Genomic DNA, 17759 nt, shown 5'->3' on the forward strand with positions numbered 1-17759 from the left:
CAAGAACAATGTCATTACCAAATCTAAATTCTATAAATTCTCGGCGTTCATTCGGACGGACGGACGAGCAGGCGGACGGACGCGCACACGGACATAACCAAATCGACTTGGCCGATCAAAAATATATATATGTACCTTTTAGATACTTTTCAACGAATCTAGTATACCTTTTTAATCTACGAAGAACAGGTATGTATTTTTAACGTTGTTTTTATTGGAAATTTCGATACTATTTCAAATATTTTTTAATGTTTATTTTTATACCCGTTATTCGTAGAGTAAAAGGGTATACTAGATTCGTTGAAAAGTATGTAACAGGCAGAAAGAAGCGTTTCCGACCACATAAAGTATATATATTCTTGATCAGGATCAATAGCCGAGTCGATTTGGCCATGTCCGTCTGTCCGTCCGTCTGTCTGTCCGTCTGTCTGTCCGTCCGTCTGTCCGTCCGTATGAACGTCGAAATCTCAGGAACTATAAAAGCTAGAAAGTTGAGAATAAGCATACAAACTCCAGAGACATAGACGCAGCGCAAGTTTGTCGATTCATGTTGCCACGCCCACTCTAACGCCCACAAACCGCCTAAAACTGCCACGCCCACACTTTTGAAAAAGGTTTTGATATTTTTTAATTTTTGTATTTGTCTTGTAAATTTCTATCGATTTGCCAAAAAACTTTTTGCCACGCCCACTCTAACGCCCACAAACCGCCAAAAACTGTCAGTGTTGAAGACTCTCCTGCGCACTTTCTCCATCTGAGTAACGGGTATCAGATAGTCGGGGAATTCGACTATAGCGTTCTCTCTTGTTTATTCATCACCTTGTTGTAATCGAAGGCCAATGGACTTTGTGGAGATTACTAACTAATCGAATATATATATTTAATTTATTTCTTATATTTTCCCATACGATGCCCACCGAATCGCCCCACTGTAGTATAGTTTTCGTGGAAACTGTGTGCTGCCTAAACATGTCCATCTAGCTGACACTGTTCTGAATGGACAACGAGTAATGGGTATCTGAAAGACAAGCTCTGATCTAAAAGGTTCTGCTCATCCAAACAGCACTGAAACGACTCTAGTGCAAACTGTGAAACAATCCTTTATAACTATTTTCTATATACATACGAAACGGTTACGAAGTCAATATCAGGGGCAAACATATATAAAAGCAAATTCAAGTGACATACATACAATGGGTTTGAGCATATCGTTTTCGTAGCTGTGTAGCGCCGCAACTAAAGACATTAATAGATGAGGCCGCTTCATTCGCCCAAAAGCTCTCATTTAAGCTTAGCTTTAGTTTTCGGTAGGCACAACTAATTATAGTCAAAGATATCGAGCTTTGGTCGGCCACTGCATTTACATTATTTATTGTTCAATATCTAAATTGATAAATTGCGCTTATACATACAAATGCTAAAGCAATGTCTGCAATCCATGTGTTATTTTATATTTTCACGCATTTTCAGATGAACAAAGCATTCTCGGCATACAACGATCCAAATTGGCATATGTTTGCTATGCATAACATAAATATTTTACGTTTATGTTTTTATGGATGTGGTTAGCTAATTGGTTAATTAAGTAAGACCGCGGGCAGAAAGTATCGACGGAAATACATTTTTGTGCAAGCCAAGCCATGTTTCTCAAATTGGATGCTGGTTGCTGTGTGCGTTTTTATACCCGTTACTCGTAGAGTAACTCTTCTACTAGATTTGTTGAAAAGTATGTAACAGGATCAATAGCCGAGTCGAACTGGCCATGTCCGTCTGTATAAACGTCGAGATCTCATTAACTATCAAAGCTAGAATGTTAAAATTTAGCATGCAGACTCCAGAGACATAGACGCAGCGCAATTTTGTTGACCCATGTTGCCACTCCCACAAATCGCTCAAAGCTGCCACGCCCCTACTTTTGAAAAAGGGGGTTGATATTTTTTCAACAACTGTCAGTGTCGAAGTCTCTCCTTCGCACTTCCACAAGCTGAGTAACGGGTATCAGATTGTCGGGTAACTCGACTATTGCATTCTCGCTTGTTTTGAGTTGGAAATATTAAAATAGATTACGCCTCTTTTGTTGGCCATCTGTAGCTTCTTCTTTTTTCTTACTGGTGGTTTAAAGTAGGCTAAGCAAATTCGCGATGTCTCATGAATAGGTTTCGCTTTAAGTGACAGATGCTTTCAGATTCAGCATTTTTGCATTGGAAATTAACCCATATGCAGGGTCTTAGATTAGTTAATTTACAATATGAATAAACTGACGTTATGTAAGGGTCCTACGCAAACGAAATAGGTCTTAACGAAATCAATAAAACATTGTTCAACCATTTGTATACCTTTTTGAAACATTTTTTTCGTATACGTATTTGTATTTTAAAAAGTTAGATACGTTTAAAAAATGTGTTTATTTTTCTGAGACCAGTTATCAACCAAAATTTAGCAAGCGTATTCAGGGAGGCCGATTAAAGTGAGATGTCGCAGGGTCGAAAATTGTTGTCTCACGATTGAGCAAAAATTGGAAATGCGTAAGCGCTTATAATAACCATTCAACTTCAGCTTGGGTGGTTTACACTCGACCCATAAGTGTGGTAAGCCCCATTCCATATTCAAAATAATAAGCTCACATACATACATATGCAGGCATGTGTATTTATGTCCGCATTTACAAAAGCCGAGCTGGTAATCCTTGAGCGCTTGGTCGAGCGTGTAGTTTGGTATTTAGCACCGGCTAATAGCCAAACAAACCGATTTCCGCTAACTGCAGCAGCGAACGCATATCACTTGACCTCTGACATTAGCCGGCGGAGGCCCTTAAATCGCTGCGTGGCCAGCCTCGCATGCAAATGAGTGTTGGCGTGTCCCGTGGCCGCTCATCGGCGGAGTCTCGCGGCCATGCTGCCCTATTGACATTGCCAAACCCGTCCAAATCTCCCGACATCAACGAGCGGCTGCCGGAGAACAGCCGCGAACTCGTCTTAACCCCGCGCTGGGCACCAAAAATTGCACCGAAGTCGGACCGGCCAGTCTCTTGTTGGCCTATGCTCGAATTAGGGGATTTGGGTTGTACTTTTAGTGGTATTTCATATTTTAGGTTTTCCAATATATCAAAAACTTCCCTTGATTTTTGATGGATATCTGCGAAATTTCTCGTTCTAAGAAACAAATCACTGCCGAAGTCCGACCTAATTTAAGTTTAATGTAGTTTAAACATGTTTACTTAAATTCGATAAATAACGTCCAAATGCCGTATTAAGCAAGGGGACACTGGTTTAGTTACAAATTAGGTGGAAATATCCCTACTCTTATTCTTATATATAGTAATTTAATGAGGATTTATCTCCGAAATTATCCTTCAACCATATTCAAAACTTGAGAATTAACGACTGTTAATGGCTGTATACGTAAACTCTGGAAGAAAATAAAAACGTCCAACACCTGCCTCTGGGTTAATGATAACTGCTTTGCTCTCTTCATAACTGGCTACCTTTCTTTGGCTAGAAGAAGCACCATGCCCTCACCAAAGACACGAAGACGGGTATCCAGCAATATTTCTGGCCCAGACCAAGTTTAGCCTGGCTTTTGGTATAAAAGTGCGGGCCCATCTGCAGTTGGACATCATTCAGCTTGAGCGTCTTGCGACAAGAGCTTGCCAAAGCAAATCCAACGAACTTTAAAAGCCCAACCAACAAATCAACAACAATGGTGAGTTAACTGTCCACTGGTTCCAACTCCGATCAAGAAAGCCGCTGGCCTTGCTTAACCGCTCACCTTGGCCAGTCGTCAAGATGCCGCAGATCCCGATCGCTAACATGACCCACAAATTTCCGTTTATTTTAGAAACTCTTCGTCTTTGCTGTGTGCGCCATTGCCTTGGCCTCCGCCGACGTTTCCCACCTTAACCTGGGCAGTGGTTACAGCTACAACAAGCCCACGCCGACCTTCAACATCCCCTCAGCCCCAGCTCCGGCTTATCTGCCACCCGTCCAGGAGGTGATATCCGCGCCTGCTCCAGCTCCTGTGTACTCTGCTCCTGTTTACTCCGCCCCAGCCCCAGCACCAGTTTACTCCGCTCCGGCACCCGCGCCTGTTTCGGAGTACCTGCCTCCTGTTCAGGACATACCAGCTCCCGTACCTGTTTACTCTCCTCCTGCGCCAGCTCCGGTCTACTCTGCTCCTGCGCCAGCTCCAGTCTACTCTGCTCCTGCGCCAGCTCCAGTCTACTCTGTTCCTGCGCCAGCTTCTGAGTACTTGCCTCCAGTCCAGGATATTCCGGCTCCGGCTCCTGTTTACTCCGCTCCTGCGCCTGCTCCTGTTTACTCGGCTCCAGCCCCAGCACCGGTGTACTCCGCTCCCGCACCCGCACCCGTTTCAGAGTACCTGCCTCCTGTTCAAGACATCCCGGCTGCCGTACCTGCTTATTCAGCACCTGCGCCAGCTCCAGTCTACTCTGCTCCTGCGCCAGCTCCGGCCTACTCTGCTCCTGCTCCTGAGTACTTGCCTCCAGTCCAGGACATTCCGGCTCCGGCGCCCGCTCCGGTTTACTCTGCTCCTGCACCCGCTCCAGTTTACTCTGCTCCTGCACCAGCTCCAGTTTACTCTGCTCCTGCGCCCGCACCAGTTTACTCTGCCCCAGCTCCAGCTCCTGTGGAGTCGGGCTACCAGTACAACGTGCCTGCCAAGCGTTTCCGCTTCTAAATGGACATCAGGTTTATCCCAAAGAGCACCACAGCCATTTGCGTGGTGACAGCTTGTTAAATTAACAAGTGCGTCGCCCATTGTTGTTGAATATTTGTTGTTACGCAAAGTTCCCGTTGAGATTTTAGCTAATAAAAAAAATTAGAAAACAATATGTAAGAACAGACGGTGCAAATTAAAATGGTTTGATTAGACAAAGGGGTCCAGTGATCAGGAAATTCGTGTAGCGTTGGCCAAGTCATCCCAAAAACAGGGCAAGTTATACAAAGATGACCTAAAGTGTACGCCATAACTGGGCTGGCCTATTTTCGCTAACAGCTTTCGCTAATGCCATTCATCGCAGCGACTATGAGAGAAATCAGAAAAATAGCCCAGTTTCAGTTCTTAGAAGTGAACGAGATTAGAAAGATTAGAGATAAGAAAGATATTCGTTGAACATGTAAAATAAGCTGTTGACTTATGGTAGCTCACTTAGGATAAAAAATATACACTTTTGAGTTAAGTCCGGGTTATGCAGACTAAAATAGCTTATTTAATACTTCGAATGTGGTATTATTTGGAAATTCAAAATTTTCGATAAGAGAACATTATGCAAAATTCATATGATTCCCCTAATTAAAATTTGTATGCGTTTATACAAAACTCATGGCCCAAATGGTAAGTAGCTGCGATTTGGTGAACGTGGCTGTTTTTGGTATTTGCCTAAAGTTTAAAAAACTCTTTTCGAACACAGAAAATTTTACTTTCTCCAGCTGCTTTTCCGCTAAGCTGGCGAGGGTTTCCAAAAAACGTAAGGCTACTGTTACTTTTCTGAGCTTTTTAAACCAGATAATTATCCTTAAAAACAATAAATTAAAGTTTTTGGACATACCGATACAAGCCGAAAACATCACAGTGTTGTCACAAACAAGGTGTTATTCGTCGCATATTTTGACCAAGTCTACTCATAGCTATAGATCCAATTTATAAATTTTAACTTACGCCTTCACCGCTCTCTCTTGAACTTGTAATTTTTTCAAGGACTTTGTACGCAGTTCTAGATTTGTGATATTAGTTTCTTTGTGGAATTTTGAATGGAAAGCGCCATTGTAACTATTTCTAACATTGCTAGATTCTTGTTTTAATTGATTTAATAAGGCAATAGGAAAACATAGAATTTAAAATATATTCCACTAATAATAAATAGTTTTATTGTGAACATTATGTTTACGTCCATTTTTGATTTTAGTACCATCTTCTTAACGTTATAATGGATACGCAATTTAATCTTTTTAAGTATGCACTGCATAACTGGTTTACTTACATCATTTTGTAATTAACTCAAACTATAGATTTATTGACTATATGGTATATATTTATGATTATATATTTATCTTATATTCTTATAATATTAATAGTATGTATTATTTAAACTAACGTTTATTCTGTTAGGGCTCAAATCATATACAGCTAAATTAAAATACTTCAAGTAGTTGATGCTTGCTTTAACAGCACATAAACGGAACTAAGTTAAGTTTAACAAAGAAATCCGTTAGGAGTCACGTTACTAAGCAAACGAACATCAAAATGTTTTAATCAACTTCTATAAAAAATGAACTGATCGCCAAAAGCGGATTTAATAGAATCTTTGGAAATCTTTTAAAAGAATTCTGATCAGGTTGTTGTGTGTGTGTTTTATTATAGTTTGCACACAAAGCTTCTATTGGTAAAGTTTTGCCAAGATTGATTTCTACCCCTAAAATAAAATAGATTTGTAACTTTACAAGCCGATCTATATATACATATTTCAATAATTCGCCCGACGGCGTTTGTTATGTGTCATAATCATCCTGTTGCGAGCTAAAGTAGCTTACCAGCCCACTGAACTCTCCCACTACTGCTGCTCCTGTTGCGGATGGTGGAGCTCTCGTGTCATGGGCTGATCCTGAGTCTTCCTCGGCTATGGGTGCCGGTGAACTGGTAGGTTCTGCCGGATCCGTTACCTCGGCCACAACAGCAATCGGAGACTTCCTGATGGGATACGCCTCCAGAGTGGTTAGCTTTTTGCTGGTTATCACAGAAGCCATTGGTGGCTTGTGGCTGCTGTTTTCGCTGGTTATTGTGGGTGCCGGCGCTGCAGCGGGTGGTGGGCCTGAAGACTGTGTTGGGGATGATTGAGGAAGAGTCTTTCCATGCGTCAGATTGGAAACCGAGTGATTCGTTGGCGTCAGTGTGGGCGGAGCACTTACAATTACAGAATGTGTCGCTGCGTGGGCAGATGCTGTGGACAACGGTGGGGGCGGGGGATAATAGCCATATGGGGAATATCCACCTGTAACATTGTAAGTTTAAAAAACATTCCTTTACTCGGCACTTGTGAATTATTATGCGTTGAAAGTATAATTTGATGTATACTCATAAAACATATACTGATTAGATCATAAAAAAAACATTTTCATAAAATCATTTTAAAATATATTCCTAGTAAAATCATATTTAATTTAATTTTCAAATAAATGACCACTTATTGAATACATTTGGGTTAGGTTAATTTGGTTATTTAATTAGTTTTTTCTACTTCTATAAATAATTGGCATTCGCAAGATCGAATGTGATTCACACATGGTGATTTTTAACGGATGCTGATAAAATATCATAAAATATGCTCTTACATAAATTCTCGAAAGGAAAAAAGTAAAATTTGACTGATATTCTAGGGCGATATATATTATTATTTTACTTAGATGCTTACGTGGTCCAGCAATAAAGTCCACAGATCCAGGTCGCATACCTCCAGTTCCTGGAGCTCCACCGATACGAGGCGAGTAATTCGGATTGCCGTAAATGGGCGGCGCTCTAATACATTTTTTTTTATAAAAGTTTTTAATGAGAAATGTTAGGAAGATAATTAGCTTACCTGTAGGGGCTCAAGAGGGGCGACGAATGTCTCGCTGGTGGCGGCCCTGAACTAAAGACTCCTCCCATTGGGGGGCCAGAGGGTCCACCGTGATGTTCGACTCCGTGAAGGTAGGCCGGCCTTGAGTTGGACGTAGTACTTGGAGGGGAAGTCGGTGACCCAGATCCTCGAAGTGGAGGCGGTGGTCCGTATGTGGGTCGCAGGGATGCGTGCGGCGGATGCAAACCAGGTGGCATTTGCGGTCGCAAAAGGTGTCTAGGAGTTCCTGAAGACGAAGAAGGGGAACGGGACCCTGTGACGGCGGGGATGGGCTGCTGGCTAGCCACTTGGCCATAAAATCGGGCCAGTTCCGCACTGTTTGGATATATACCACCGGGCGGTCCATGACATCGTCCATGCGCCGAAGGAAGGTGCGGCGGCATCCGGGTAATCACAGAGGCTTGGGAAGCAGGAGCGATAGGTGCAGCATCCTCGTGCGGCTTAAAGAGCGGCTGAGCCTTCGCCTTATCCGAGGGGGCTGATCCCGGTGTAGTTGAGGAAGTAGCCGCCGTAACAGCGGCCGCCGTTTGTTGCTTCTGCAACTGATCCCTGAGAGGTGTAACCTTTTTCCGTCTACCCCTTGGTTTCGGATCAGGCGCTGGGCTTCCAGAGACTGTATCGGCTGGACGCGCTGTAGCAGAGGCGACCGGCGATTGCATAAGATGGGCAGCTGCTGCCGCAGCCGAAGGCATAGACATGACCAGAGGCAGGTGTTGGGCGGAATTAAGGCCAGTACCGTAATTACCACATCCGAGCGGCTGACCAAGAGGAGCGGATAGGGCATTTTGCAGGAGATGCATGGCCTGTGGTGGGTGAACAGTCTGCGAAAGGTGTCTTTGCAGCATAGGATGCATACCGAGAGGTGCGTGAGGGCGAACCAAAGATGCGGGAGAATGCGACGGGCTTGCGGAGATTGGAAACTGATGGCGCAGAAGCGGCGGATGCATGGTGGGCATGGGAAGGCGCTTTCGGTGTGGTTCCTGCAAGCCAGAAGTACCAGGCGCGGAGTTTTGCGCTAGACTCTCAGGCAACACCCTACTAGTTTGCTTGGACTTGGAAGGCGTAGCGCGCAGGACATCCTCTGCTCCAGGTAACTCACGAGCTGCCACTGCCGCGCTGAACTGTTCTTCCTCCTCTACCATTCGTGCAATCGCGTCCTCCATGTCCTCGGGCAAGTCGTCGGGCAGCTCAGCGTCGTCTAGCTCCGACTCGTCCACATCATCTAGATCTCCGATGGTCTCCCCTTTGCGTTGCAGGTAGTCGATGTCCAGCACCTTGGCCTGCCGAATCACTGAGAGCGGAACCGTGGAAAGCGAATCACCGCCTGCTGCCTTGCCAGGTGTGCGCTTTTCCGGTGCAGAGACTCCAGGTTTAAGGGGCGTGAGACGTGGAGTAGCGACAAGCTTTGCACCCTCTGCATTCTTCTCTGCGAGCATACGCTTTATCTCCTCCTGCCGCTGGATGAATTTTTGACGCTCCTCAGGTGGCGTATCCGGCCGATGAACGCCTGGTTTAATGCCGCCGTCAGAGCTGTCGTCGTCTACACCAAGAGATGAAAATCAAATTAATATTGAAAAACTGCGACTTCGTGTATAATTTATTCAATTATTTAAAAATGATTATCAATATGATAGCTGGTAAGTATTTGATTTATTGCTTACCGTCCTGAATATAGGCGTATCGGCGCCCACGGGTACGAGTCCGATCGTCGGAAGCGGCTCCGTCCTCTTCTTCAGAGGACAACGGTTTTTTCTTTTTGGCCTTGCTTTTTCCTTTTCCCTTGCCTGGTAGGCTTGTGGATCCAGTTGGTTTAAGAGGCTGGGAGCGAGGTTGTTTGCCGGAGCCTTTTCCCGACAATGGTGCACCCTCTTCATCTTCCTCGTCATCATCCTCTTCCAATTCGCTCTCGCTTATGTCGTCGTCAGAGTACTCCAAGCGCTTGACATTTTTTCCTGCCTGGGTGGCTAGCTTCTTTAGTTTGGGTGACTTTCTGGCAATGCCATCCGACGAATTCGTCTTCTTAGCAGCCACCGTCTTCTTCTTTTTTGAGGAAGGATTCCAGGCACCATCTTCGCTCTCAGAAGTGGTGTCGTCACACAAATCGGCGCTGTCTACGTTATCGGACAACTCATTCTCGTCGTCATCTTCCGTATCCGTTTCTGTATATTCAGAATCGTCCTTCTTTTTTTTTGCCTTTGTAGGCCGTCGCTTTTTATCTTCGTCCTCGCTTTCGTCGCTCTCTTCAACAACAAACTTTCTATCCTTACGCCTTTCACGTGCCGCTCTCCTGGCAGCCTTTCTCTGCTTTTTTCCTCGACCGGGACGCCTGTATACCTCCAAGCTTGAGTCTGAGTCTCCAGATCCGGACTGTGAAGTATCTTCATCAGAGTAACTAGATGTTTTAAAATCTTCATCGCTACCATGATCTTCCTCGCTACTAACGTCCAGGGTGGTGAGTTTTCGAGCCTTCTTTTTGGCAGGCGGTTGTTTAAACTTATTGCTACGTTTGAGGGGTACTTCGTCTTCTGACGACGACGGACTAGTGCCACTTGATTTTGCTTTCCGTTTCTCCTTCTCACCGTCTTCCTTTTCCTCCACTTCTCTCTCCGCAGGCAGATCATCGCGCCGTGCCTTTTCCTTATCCGCCTCAATAATGGTGGATATGTCCTTGCCGCGGCCCAGATTACCTGCTCCGGCAACCTCATCCATTTCCTTTTTTAAGGCCGAATTAATGAGGTCGTCATACTCGTTAAGCCTATAGCTCACATTGATCTGCCGCCGCTTACGCAACTTGTATATGGGTTCATCGTCCGAGTCAGAAAAGCTAGTGCTATTGTCGCTACTTGAGTCAGATCCAGATCTAGAGCCACTGCCTAATGAGTTGCCGTGACTGGAGTCGGATTCGTTTCCACGACGGCGCCTGGTGCCACGCTTGGCAGCTCGCCTATTACTGCGTCCATCTCCGCGACGCCTCTTTACCTTTTCAGCCTTGACCTCCTTATCATCCTTATCGTCTTCGTCCTCTTCATTTTCTGTCTTGAAGTTTTCGTCTTTCGCCGCCATCGTGGCAGCTTCTAGTTCCTGCCGCTCTCGCTCGGCTTGCTCTTCGGCCCAGATGCGCTCCTGTTGCTTTTGAGCTACCAATGTGTCGTACTGCTGCAGCTGTCTCTCCAGGGCAGTTATGAGCTGCTCCTGCTGACAAGGAGGACAGTGCCAATCGCCCTCAGGAATGTAGAAGAGCACTGGTGAGAGGCAGGAGCAGTGGTACCCTTTGTTACAGGCGAGCGTGTCGCAGAGTAAAATCCACTCGGGATGGTCAGACTTGCCGCACTTCTGACACGCTTCCTCCGCATCCTCCTGTTAACGAAATAAGCAAGAATGTTATGGCCTTGCGACTTTAGTGACCATTTAAGATTGGATCAGCATAACAATGCTAGTCGGGAAAGCCATTTCACACTATCTTGCAAACAGAAATTATATGTACGGCTATGTATGGCTAGTATTATTAATACACTAGACTCTTAAATAAAAATAAGGAACGATGTAGTCGGCTATCAGATAACCATTACTCAAATAGTTAAAGAGAAACAAGAGAGAACGCTACAGTCGAGTTCCCCGACTATCTGATACCCGTTACTCAGCTATTCGAAGTGCGAAGGCGAGTCTTCAGCACATACAGTTTTTGGCGGTTTTGTGGGCGTTAGAGTGGGCGTGGCAAAAAGTTTTTCTGCAAATCGATAGAAATTTACAAGACTAATACAAAAATGAAAAAATATTAAAACATTTTTCATAAGTGTGGGCGTGGCAGCTTTTGGCGGTTTGTGGGCGTTAGAGAGGGCGTGGCAAAGTTTTTTGGCAAATCGTTAGAAATTTACAAGACTAATACAAAAATGAAAAAATATCGAAACATTTTTCAAAAGTGTGGTCGTGGCAGTTTTGGGCGGTTTGTGGGCGTTAGAGTGGGCGTGGCAACATGAATCGACAAACTTGCGCTGCGTCTATGCCCCTGGAGTCTGTATGCTTAATCTAAACTTTCTAGCTTTTGTAGTTCCTGAGATCTCGACGTTCATACGAACAGACGGACATGGCCAAATCGACTCGGCTACTGATCCTGATCAAGAATATATATACTTTATATGGTCGGAAACGCTTCCTTCTGCCTGTTACATACTTTTCAACGAATCTAGTATACCCTTTTACTCTACGAGTAACGGGTATAAATATGCACTCTCGTACTACAATCTTCATTTACTTACTACTTACTACTACATTTACTACTTTATAAAGTCGGAAAAGCGTCCTTCCTCGAAATTATATATATACATGCATAACGGCTGTAATGACAATGCAATCTCATTGACATTTTTAATATTTACCTCCTCTTGGTCATCAGCGTTCTCCTTCCGTACGGTGCGCGCCCTTTTCATTGGTACCACCTGAGACTCATCTTCAAGCTCCGATTCTGGCGAAAATTCGTGATCGGACCGGAAGAGTGGCGAACCGGGATCTGTTTCATAGTGAGGTGGCTCCTCCTCTTCCTCCTCGCTCTCAGGCTGTTCTTCTGAATCGGAGGACCAACCATCCTTGCCAGGACACTTCTTTTTCTTCTTATTACGGGCCTCCTCCTCCGCCGCGCTAGCCTCAGATTCTGATTCCTCTCCTGAGGGCTCTAGCACAGTAGGATCTGCTTCCTTTTCGGCTTTCTTCTTTTTCTTAAGCTCTTGTTTCATGGTACGAAGAGCAACCTCCTCTTGCTTTCGCCTTTCAGCTTCCTCTTTGATCTTCTGTTGGGCAATGCGCCTAGATTGGCGCACAGGTGTCTCCGAGTCGTTCGTCTCGATGATATTGGTAGTATCCACATCACGCTTTTTTCTCGGCCCACGACCACGACCCACCTTTGGCTTTGGCTCCTCGATGTGATCTTCTTCTTTTTCTGGATTTTCTGGGACTGGATCGTCTTTAGGTTCAGATTTTAGTTTGGCAACAATTTGTAAAGTTTTCTCATCATCTTCGGATTCCTGCTGCAGCTCAGCATTAACCTCTGCCTGCATTTTATCCCTGGCTCCACCTCGAGTCCTTTTTGGCTGAGGAAGCTCGGAGTGAGTGACAGCAGCTCCACCTCTGCGTCCAGAACGACGAGCAGATCCCTCCGGTGCAGGCGATTGATCTTTAACTAAAGGTGATAAATCCTTTGCAGACAGTGCAAGAGGATCCTCGACCTCCTCTTGTATGTCGTGCTCGTTGTTGCGCTTCAACTTCTCGCTAACGGCTAACGGAGATACTTCAGTAGGGGAGGATTCCTTAGAAAACGACTCATTTGCATCCTCACTGCTACGACGCTTCCGATGACGATCGTCCGGATGACCAATGGAGCTAGGAGATGGAACTGCAGGCACAAGGGTCTCACTGTTTGTTCGTTTTCTTGGTGTGGGCTCTTCTTCATTCTCCGCCTGTTGCAGTTGAGTCAGGAGATTTTTCTTTAGGGGCTTGGTTATCGGTGTTTTTCTTTGCGGACTTAAGGAGCTGATGGAAGGTGTAGCTTCTCTAGTTTCCTGGGGCCGATGCGTTGACTTCTCCATTTCTTTTCCAAGCGTTGTTTCCGGCAAATCCTTCTCTGTAGTTTTCTTTAACTTTCTTTCGATAATTTCCTCCAGAGTCGGCTTTAGTTTAGTGTGAGGAGCTATACACTTGCGCCGAATGCGCGCGTCGTCCTCTCCGCTGGACGAAGTAGTTTCATCTATATGCGATTTTTGAGCCTCGACCTTTCGTCTGGCCTCCGCGTTAGTGGTCTTCGGTCTCATTTTAATGCGCTTGCCGCCCACATCTAGATCATTTAGGGTTGGATTGTCATCTTGCGGTTCCTCTTCCTGCACTTCGCTTTCGGAGGTGGAGTTTCTTAGAGCGGACTGAGAGTCATTAAGACGTCGCTTTCGATTTAATAACGTAGACGGCTTAGGTACTGAAACTTCCTGACCAGCATCAACCGTTCTTGATTTAACATCAATCTCTGTCGATTTTTTATTGTCTGCGAAAAGTAAGATTTGGGATGTACTTGCGCCTTTGGATTGCCCACTATTCATTTCAAGACAGACTGTATTCGTTTCGCTATTTGATTTATTTTTAGGTGGATCATGTTGAAGCAAGGTTTTAATAAGCCCTTCTGGCTTGTTATTTTTTTCGTTGGCTTTTTCTGCAAAAGGGTCAATTAAACATTTCGATTTAACTGTTTCCTCTTTCACTTCCTTTGAAGGTTCTTTAGCGCCCGTTACCGTTTCCAGTTCTGATTTAATTTTGTAATCATTTTGGATTTTAGATACATGGCTTATTGCTTCACGCGAAACGGTCTCATTGCATTCAGGGTCCAAGTCTTTTTTCGAAATTTGCTGATGATTTATTAAAAGTTTATCCTTCTCAACTAGGCCGTTTTCTAGGACGCATTCTTCTAATACGCGTTCCTTCGTATTTCCTAGTTCATCTGGAACTTGGAACAGCTCCTTAGTCTGAAAGGATGATTGGTCACTTTCATTTGCATTATTTTGTAAGACTGAAACTTCATTTAATTTATGCTTCACTTCTTCTATTGGCTCACTTTCTGTACGACCTTTCGAGATTTCCTCATTCTTTTCAATCACGCTTACTGATCTTTCCTGTATATTCCTTGTAGCCACCGGTTTGAATTCCTTTTCTTTCATTTGATCATCTGAGATTTTATTTACTTTAGCTTCTTGGCATATGTTAGCCTCTTCTGCGGCTGCAGCTGCAGATGCTTGGTCCTCACTATCTCCCACAGTTTTAATGAGTTCGCTGCCATTTCGCGGCAGTATGTTCTCCATGCACTTTTGACTTTCACCATTTGCTTTTTCCTCTCTCAAGCTGTCGAAAATGCTGCGTTTTGCCTCCGACTTTGATGTTTGCTTCATGGGACTTAGCTCGAGACATCCGGGCTCGCCAAAAAAAAACGTGGCCTTTGGTTCCGACGTGTGCGTTTCCTTCACGGAAGCTTCGTTTTTACCATTTCCCACGAGACAGTCGGTCCCCCACCCTTGACCAATGACATGGAGCATTGGATCTGTGATAGCTTCACCGACCTCCAAGTCATCTTCGTAATCGAAATTGCACAAATTATCGTCCATTAAATTATAAGGGATGGTCTCACAGTCTCGTCCTGATCCTTGGCCCTCCACCACGATAGTTGGATCCTCTATAGCCTCGCCAGTATCTTCCTCATCGTCTTCTTCCTCGATATCCGCCGCCGCGCTATCGATATCTTCCTCTTCCTCACCCTCATCCAATTCAGAATCCTCCTCGTCCTCTTCTTCCTCGTCCTCTTCTCCGGACTCTCCTTCGATTTCATCCTTGGTGCTTTCGTAGCGACTTGGCTTTTTAATTCGCTTGGTATCTAGCAGTGTGGGACGGTGCTTCTTCTGCTGTTCCTCCTGGGCGGCTGTGGGGCTGCTGTCTACGTCCTCGAGGGAACGTTTTTTGGTTGGGGCCGGGGAAGCGCTTCTTAAAAGCTTGGCCTGATTAATAAGCAGTGGCTAAAAGACCAAGAATTAATTATTATCTCAAAATGCTTAACTCCTAGGCTTTATCCATACACACCTTAACCCTTTTTGACTTTTGATCCTCTTGCTCGGGAGAGCGGAGTTTAATCTTTAGATTGGGCACAGTTTTTACGGGCCCATCTACCATTTCTTCTTCATCCTCTTTCTCTTCGGGGGGCGGTGGTTTTGGAGGACAACTGTTGCTGCTACTGGTGTCCTCATCGGCCTCACCGATGTCCTTCGAAGGAAGTACCACCTCATTTCCGCGCAGCCTTGCAATGAGATTTACAAACTCGTCCCGGTTCGTGGCAACCACCTGCCAGATTTCCTCGTCTAGATGCTCCTGGTAGATTCGCAGGTTACATTCGGAATCCTGGGTCAGCCAGTAGGCGTGTCCCAACCGGTCCCTTCCAATTGGCTCCGAACGCAAGGTATCTGCATTCAAGGTCAGGATGTGGGCCCGAAACTTGGCGTTGCGCTCGAACTGACTTTCGAGAAGTTCCTATACGGGAAAAAAGACCTTTAGCAATATTTACCAGATTATACGAAATTGGGCACTCACCCGAAATATTCTCAGCTTGACCTTCAAGCTGGAGTTCTTATAACCGAAACGTTCGATTTCCCAGGCATCTTGTACCGAATAACCGAAGCAGAATTTGCTGAGGGCTGACTCCCAACTCTTCTCATGAACCGTCTTACGGGTCTTACGGAGCAGCTTTATGTGCAAGTCCTTTAGCTCAGGAACTGCAAAGATGAGTTATAATTATTTGTTAAGAAATGTACTACGAAAAAGCACTAGGTATTAGAGGCCTAAAAAGGGATTAGAGGTCGATTATGAGGTCAAATAAAATGAAGGTAACCGTATTTGCTGCAAGAGTACGCGTTTTGTATCTGATGTTGCTTACGAGGAAAAATACAAAATGTCAAAACATGTTTATTACTTTTTTATCAAATATATAACCTTAAATGTTTTTAAATGCAGATGTACCATGAAAATATTATAACTCTTATTGTTTAATAGTAGCTAAAGGTGGTAATGCCAAAAACAAAATTAGCTTACCATCTCTGAAATAAGCAATACACGTAAAAGTAGGCCTTCAACAAGAGCAAATGAGCAGTGCGAAATATTTACGTTTCTCCAAGATTTGTTTTGTATATTGCGCTTGTGTTGAGAAGAAAACAAATCGCAGTGCTCTCTCTACCATTGAGTAATCCCTTTCTCTCTCACCAGCCAAGCACGCTCTCCGGAGCGAAGCATTGGTAAACCTCTGAAGCAGACCTATTCGAAAACCCTGCATCTGTGGTTTGCACCGCCACTTGCCCCACGATAATTAAACCTGGCTTAACTTAATTTAGCGAAGAGCAGCCCCCACATTTATCACACCACTCCCTTGCCCACTCACCTTCGTTGTTGTTTGTCAACCACTCCTGCAGATGCCTGAAGTTGGGCAGGCTGAGGCCCAGGTCCTTGGCAAATTTCTGCAGGAAGGCGCAAATCACCGCAAAGTCCGGATCGTTGGCGCATGTGTGCAGCGTGGAGGTGAGGGCGTCGTCGTCCTTGCACTCCTCCGATATCGAATCCGTCGGAAGCGGGATCGGATTGGTGGGCGCCGCAGCTGCAGCTGAGGACGCCGCCATTTTTCATGCGTCCCCGAGAACGGGTGAAAATTTTCGGATGTTGTATACTACTCTGGCAAAACCGCGCAATGGGCACTGCAAAAAGGAGTCATTTGTCCAAGGCTCAAGCTCTCTGGACTCGCGGCACTGCAAGGCTACGAGACTGCATAATTCTGGCCGCGAGACAGATCTTGTACGGGCTAAAATTCTATTTTAAACAAGCGAAAAGGCTTTATTTTCTGTTGTGTGTTTCAGTGTGGCCGCGTATTTACTTTTTGACAATACCGCAGATTGCACCCATGTATTTGGAGCGAGTTGGCAGCCGATGCAGTGGGGAACTAGTTTCTAATATTATTTCGGTATGTGCAAACGAGTTGTCGGCATCCCGCTTTTTTTACTAAATGATCCTATTTTACAGAACCAAAGGATATTGATTTTTTACGATTCAAGAATTCATTTTAATTTTTAAGATAGCCATTTTACAGAGATTCGTGATGAATCAGCTCTTAAAGGAGAAACCACGCCGGGAAATATATGTAACAAAGATTAAATAACGCAAAACTGAGTTTTACAGTCATCAGATTTAAACATTTTTAATTTTTAAAACTTTGTGTAACATATTCCTTTTTGTTAACTATTGGTAAGATAAAAGAGCCAGCGTTAAAATATGGGTTTGTATTTTACTTATTGAATATACAGGCCAAGCCTCAGCAATTTTATGCCACCCATTACCTTCCATATGCTATTTTCAATATAAATGGTTCCTATATACATATATATGTATGTATATATTTTGGAAAATTACTGTGCAAAACTACATAGAAAATATAAATGGTGAGGAATCTGAAGAGCTGTACAGATGCAAATTTAAATAGTGTATAGAGCTTCGAATACCATTAGCTTAAAACCCTAACTTCAGGGGTTTGGCATCTATGGCAGAATAAAATGTAGCTGTGGATATCTTATTC

At 44.4% G+C, this 17759-nt stretch overlaps 2 protein-coding genes across 2 annotated transcripts; one reads left to right on the forward strand and one right to left on the reverse strand.

Annotated features, from left to right (window-relative positions):
* The first annotated feature begins 3416 nt into the window (after nt 1-3416).
* On the forward strand, nt 3417-4813 carry LOC122612218 (proline-rich extensin-like protein EPR1). The gene is made up of 2 exons (XM_043785673.1): nt 3417-3702; nt 3838-4813. Exons 1-2 carry the CDS (start codon nt 3700-3702, stop codon nt 4693-4695), a joined length of 861 nt encoding a protein of 286 aa, XP_043641608.1. The 5' UTR covers nt 3417-3699; the 3' UTR covers nt 4696-4813.
* Nucleotides 4814-6348: 1535 nt separating this feature from the next.
* On the reverse strand, nt 6349-17074 carry LOC122612217 (titin). Its single transcript, XM_043785672.1, has 8 exons — nt 16578-17074; nt 15737-15918; nt 15233-15676; nt 12007-15168; nt 9292-10987; nt 7592-9170; nt 7427-7530; nt 6349-7006 (listed from the first exon to the last, which is right to left on the reverse strand). Exons 1-8 carry the CDS (start codon nt 16810-16812, stop codon nt 6507-6509), a joined length of 7902 nt encoding a protein of 2633 aa, XP_043641607.1. The 5' UTR covers nt 16813-17074; the 3' UTR covers nt 6349-6506.
* Nucleotides 17075-17759: the final 685 nt, after the last annotated feature.

The sequence above is a fragment of the Drosophila teissieri genome, chromosome 2R (genome assembly GCF_016746235.2).
Source record: "Drosophila teissieri strain GT53w chromosome 2R, Prin_Dtei_1.1, whole genome shotgun sequence".
Classification (NCBI taxonomy): domain Eukaryota; kingdom Metazoa; phylum Arthropoda; class Insecta; order Diptera; family Drosophilidae; genus Drosophila; species Drosophila teissieri.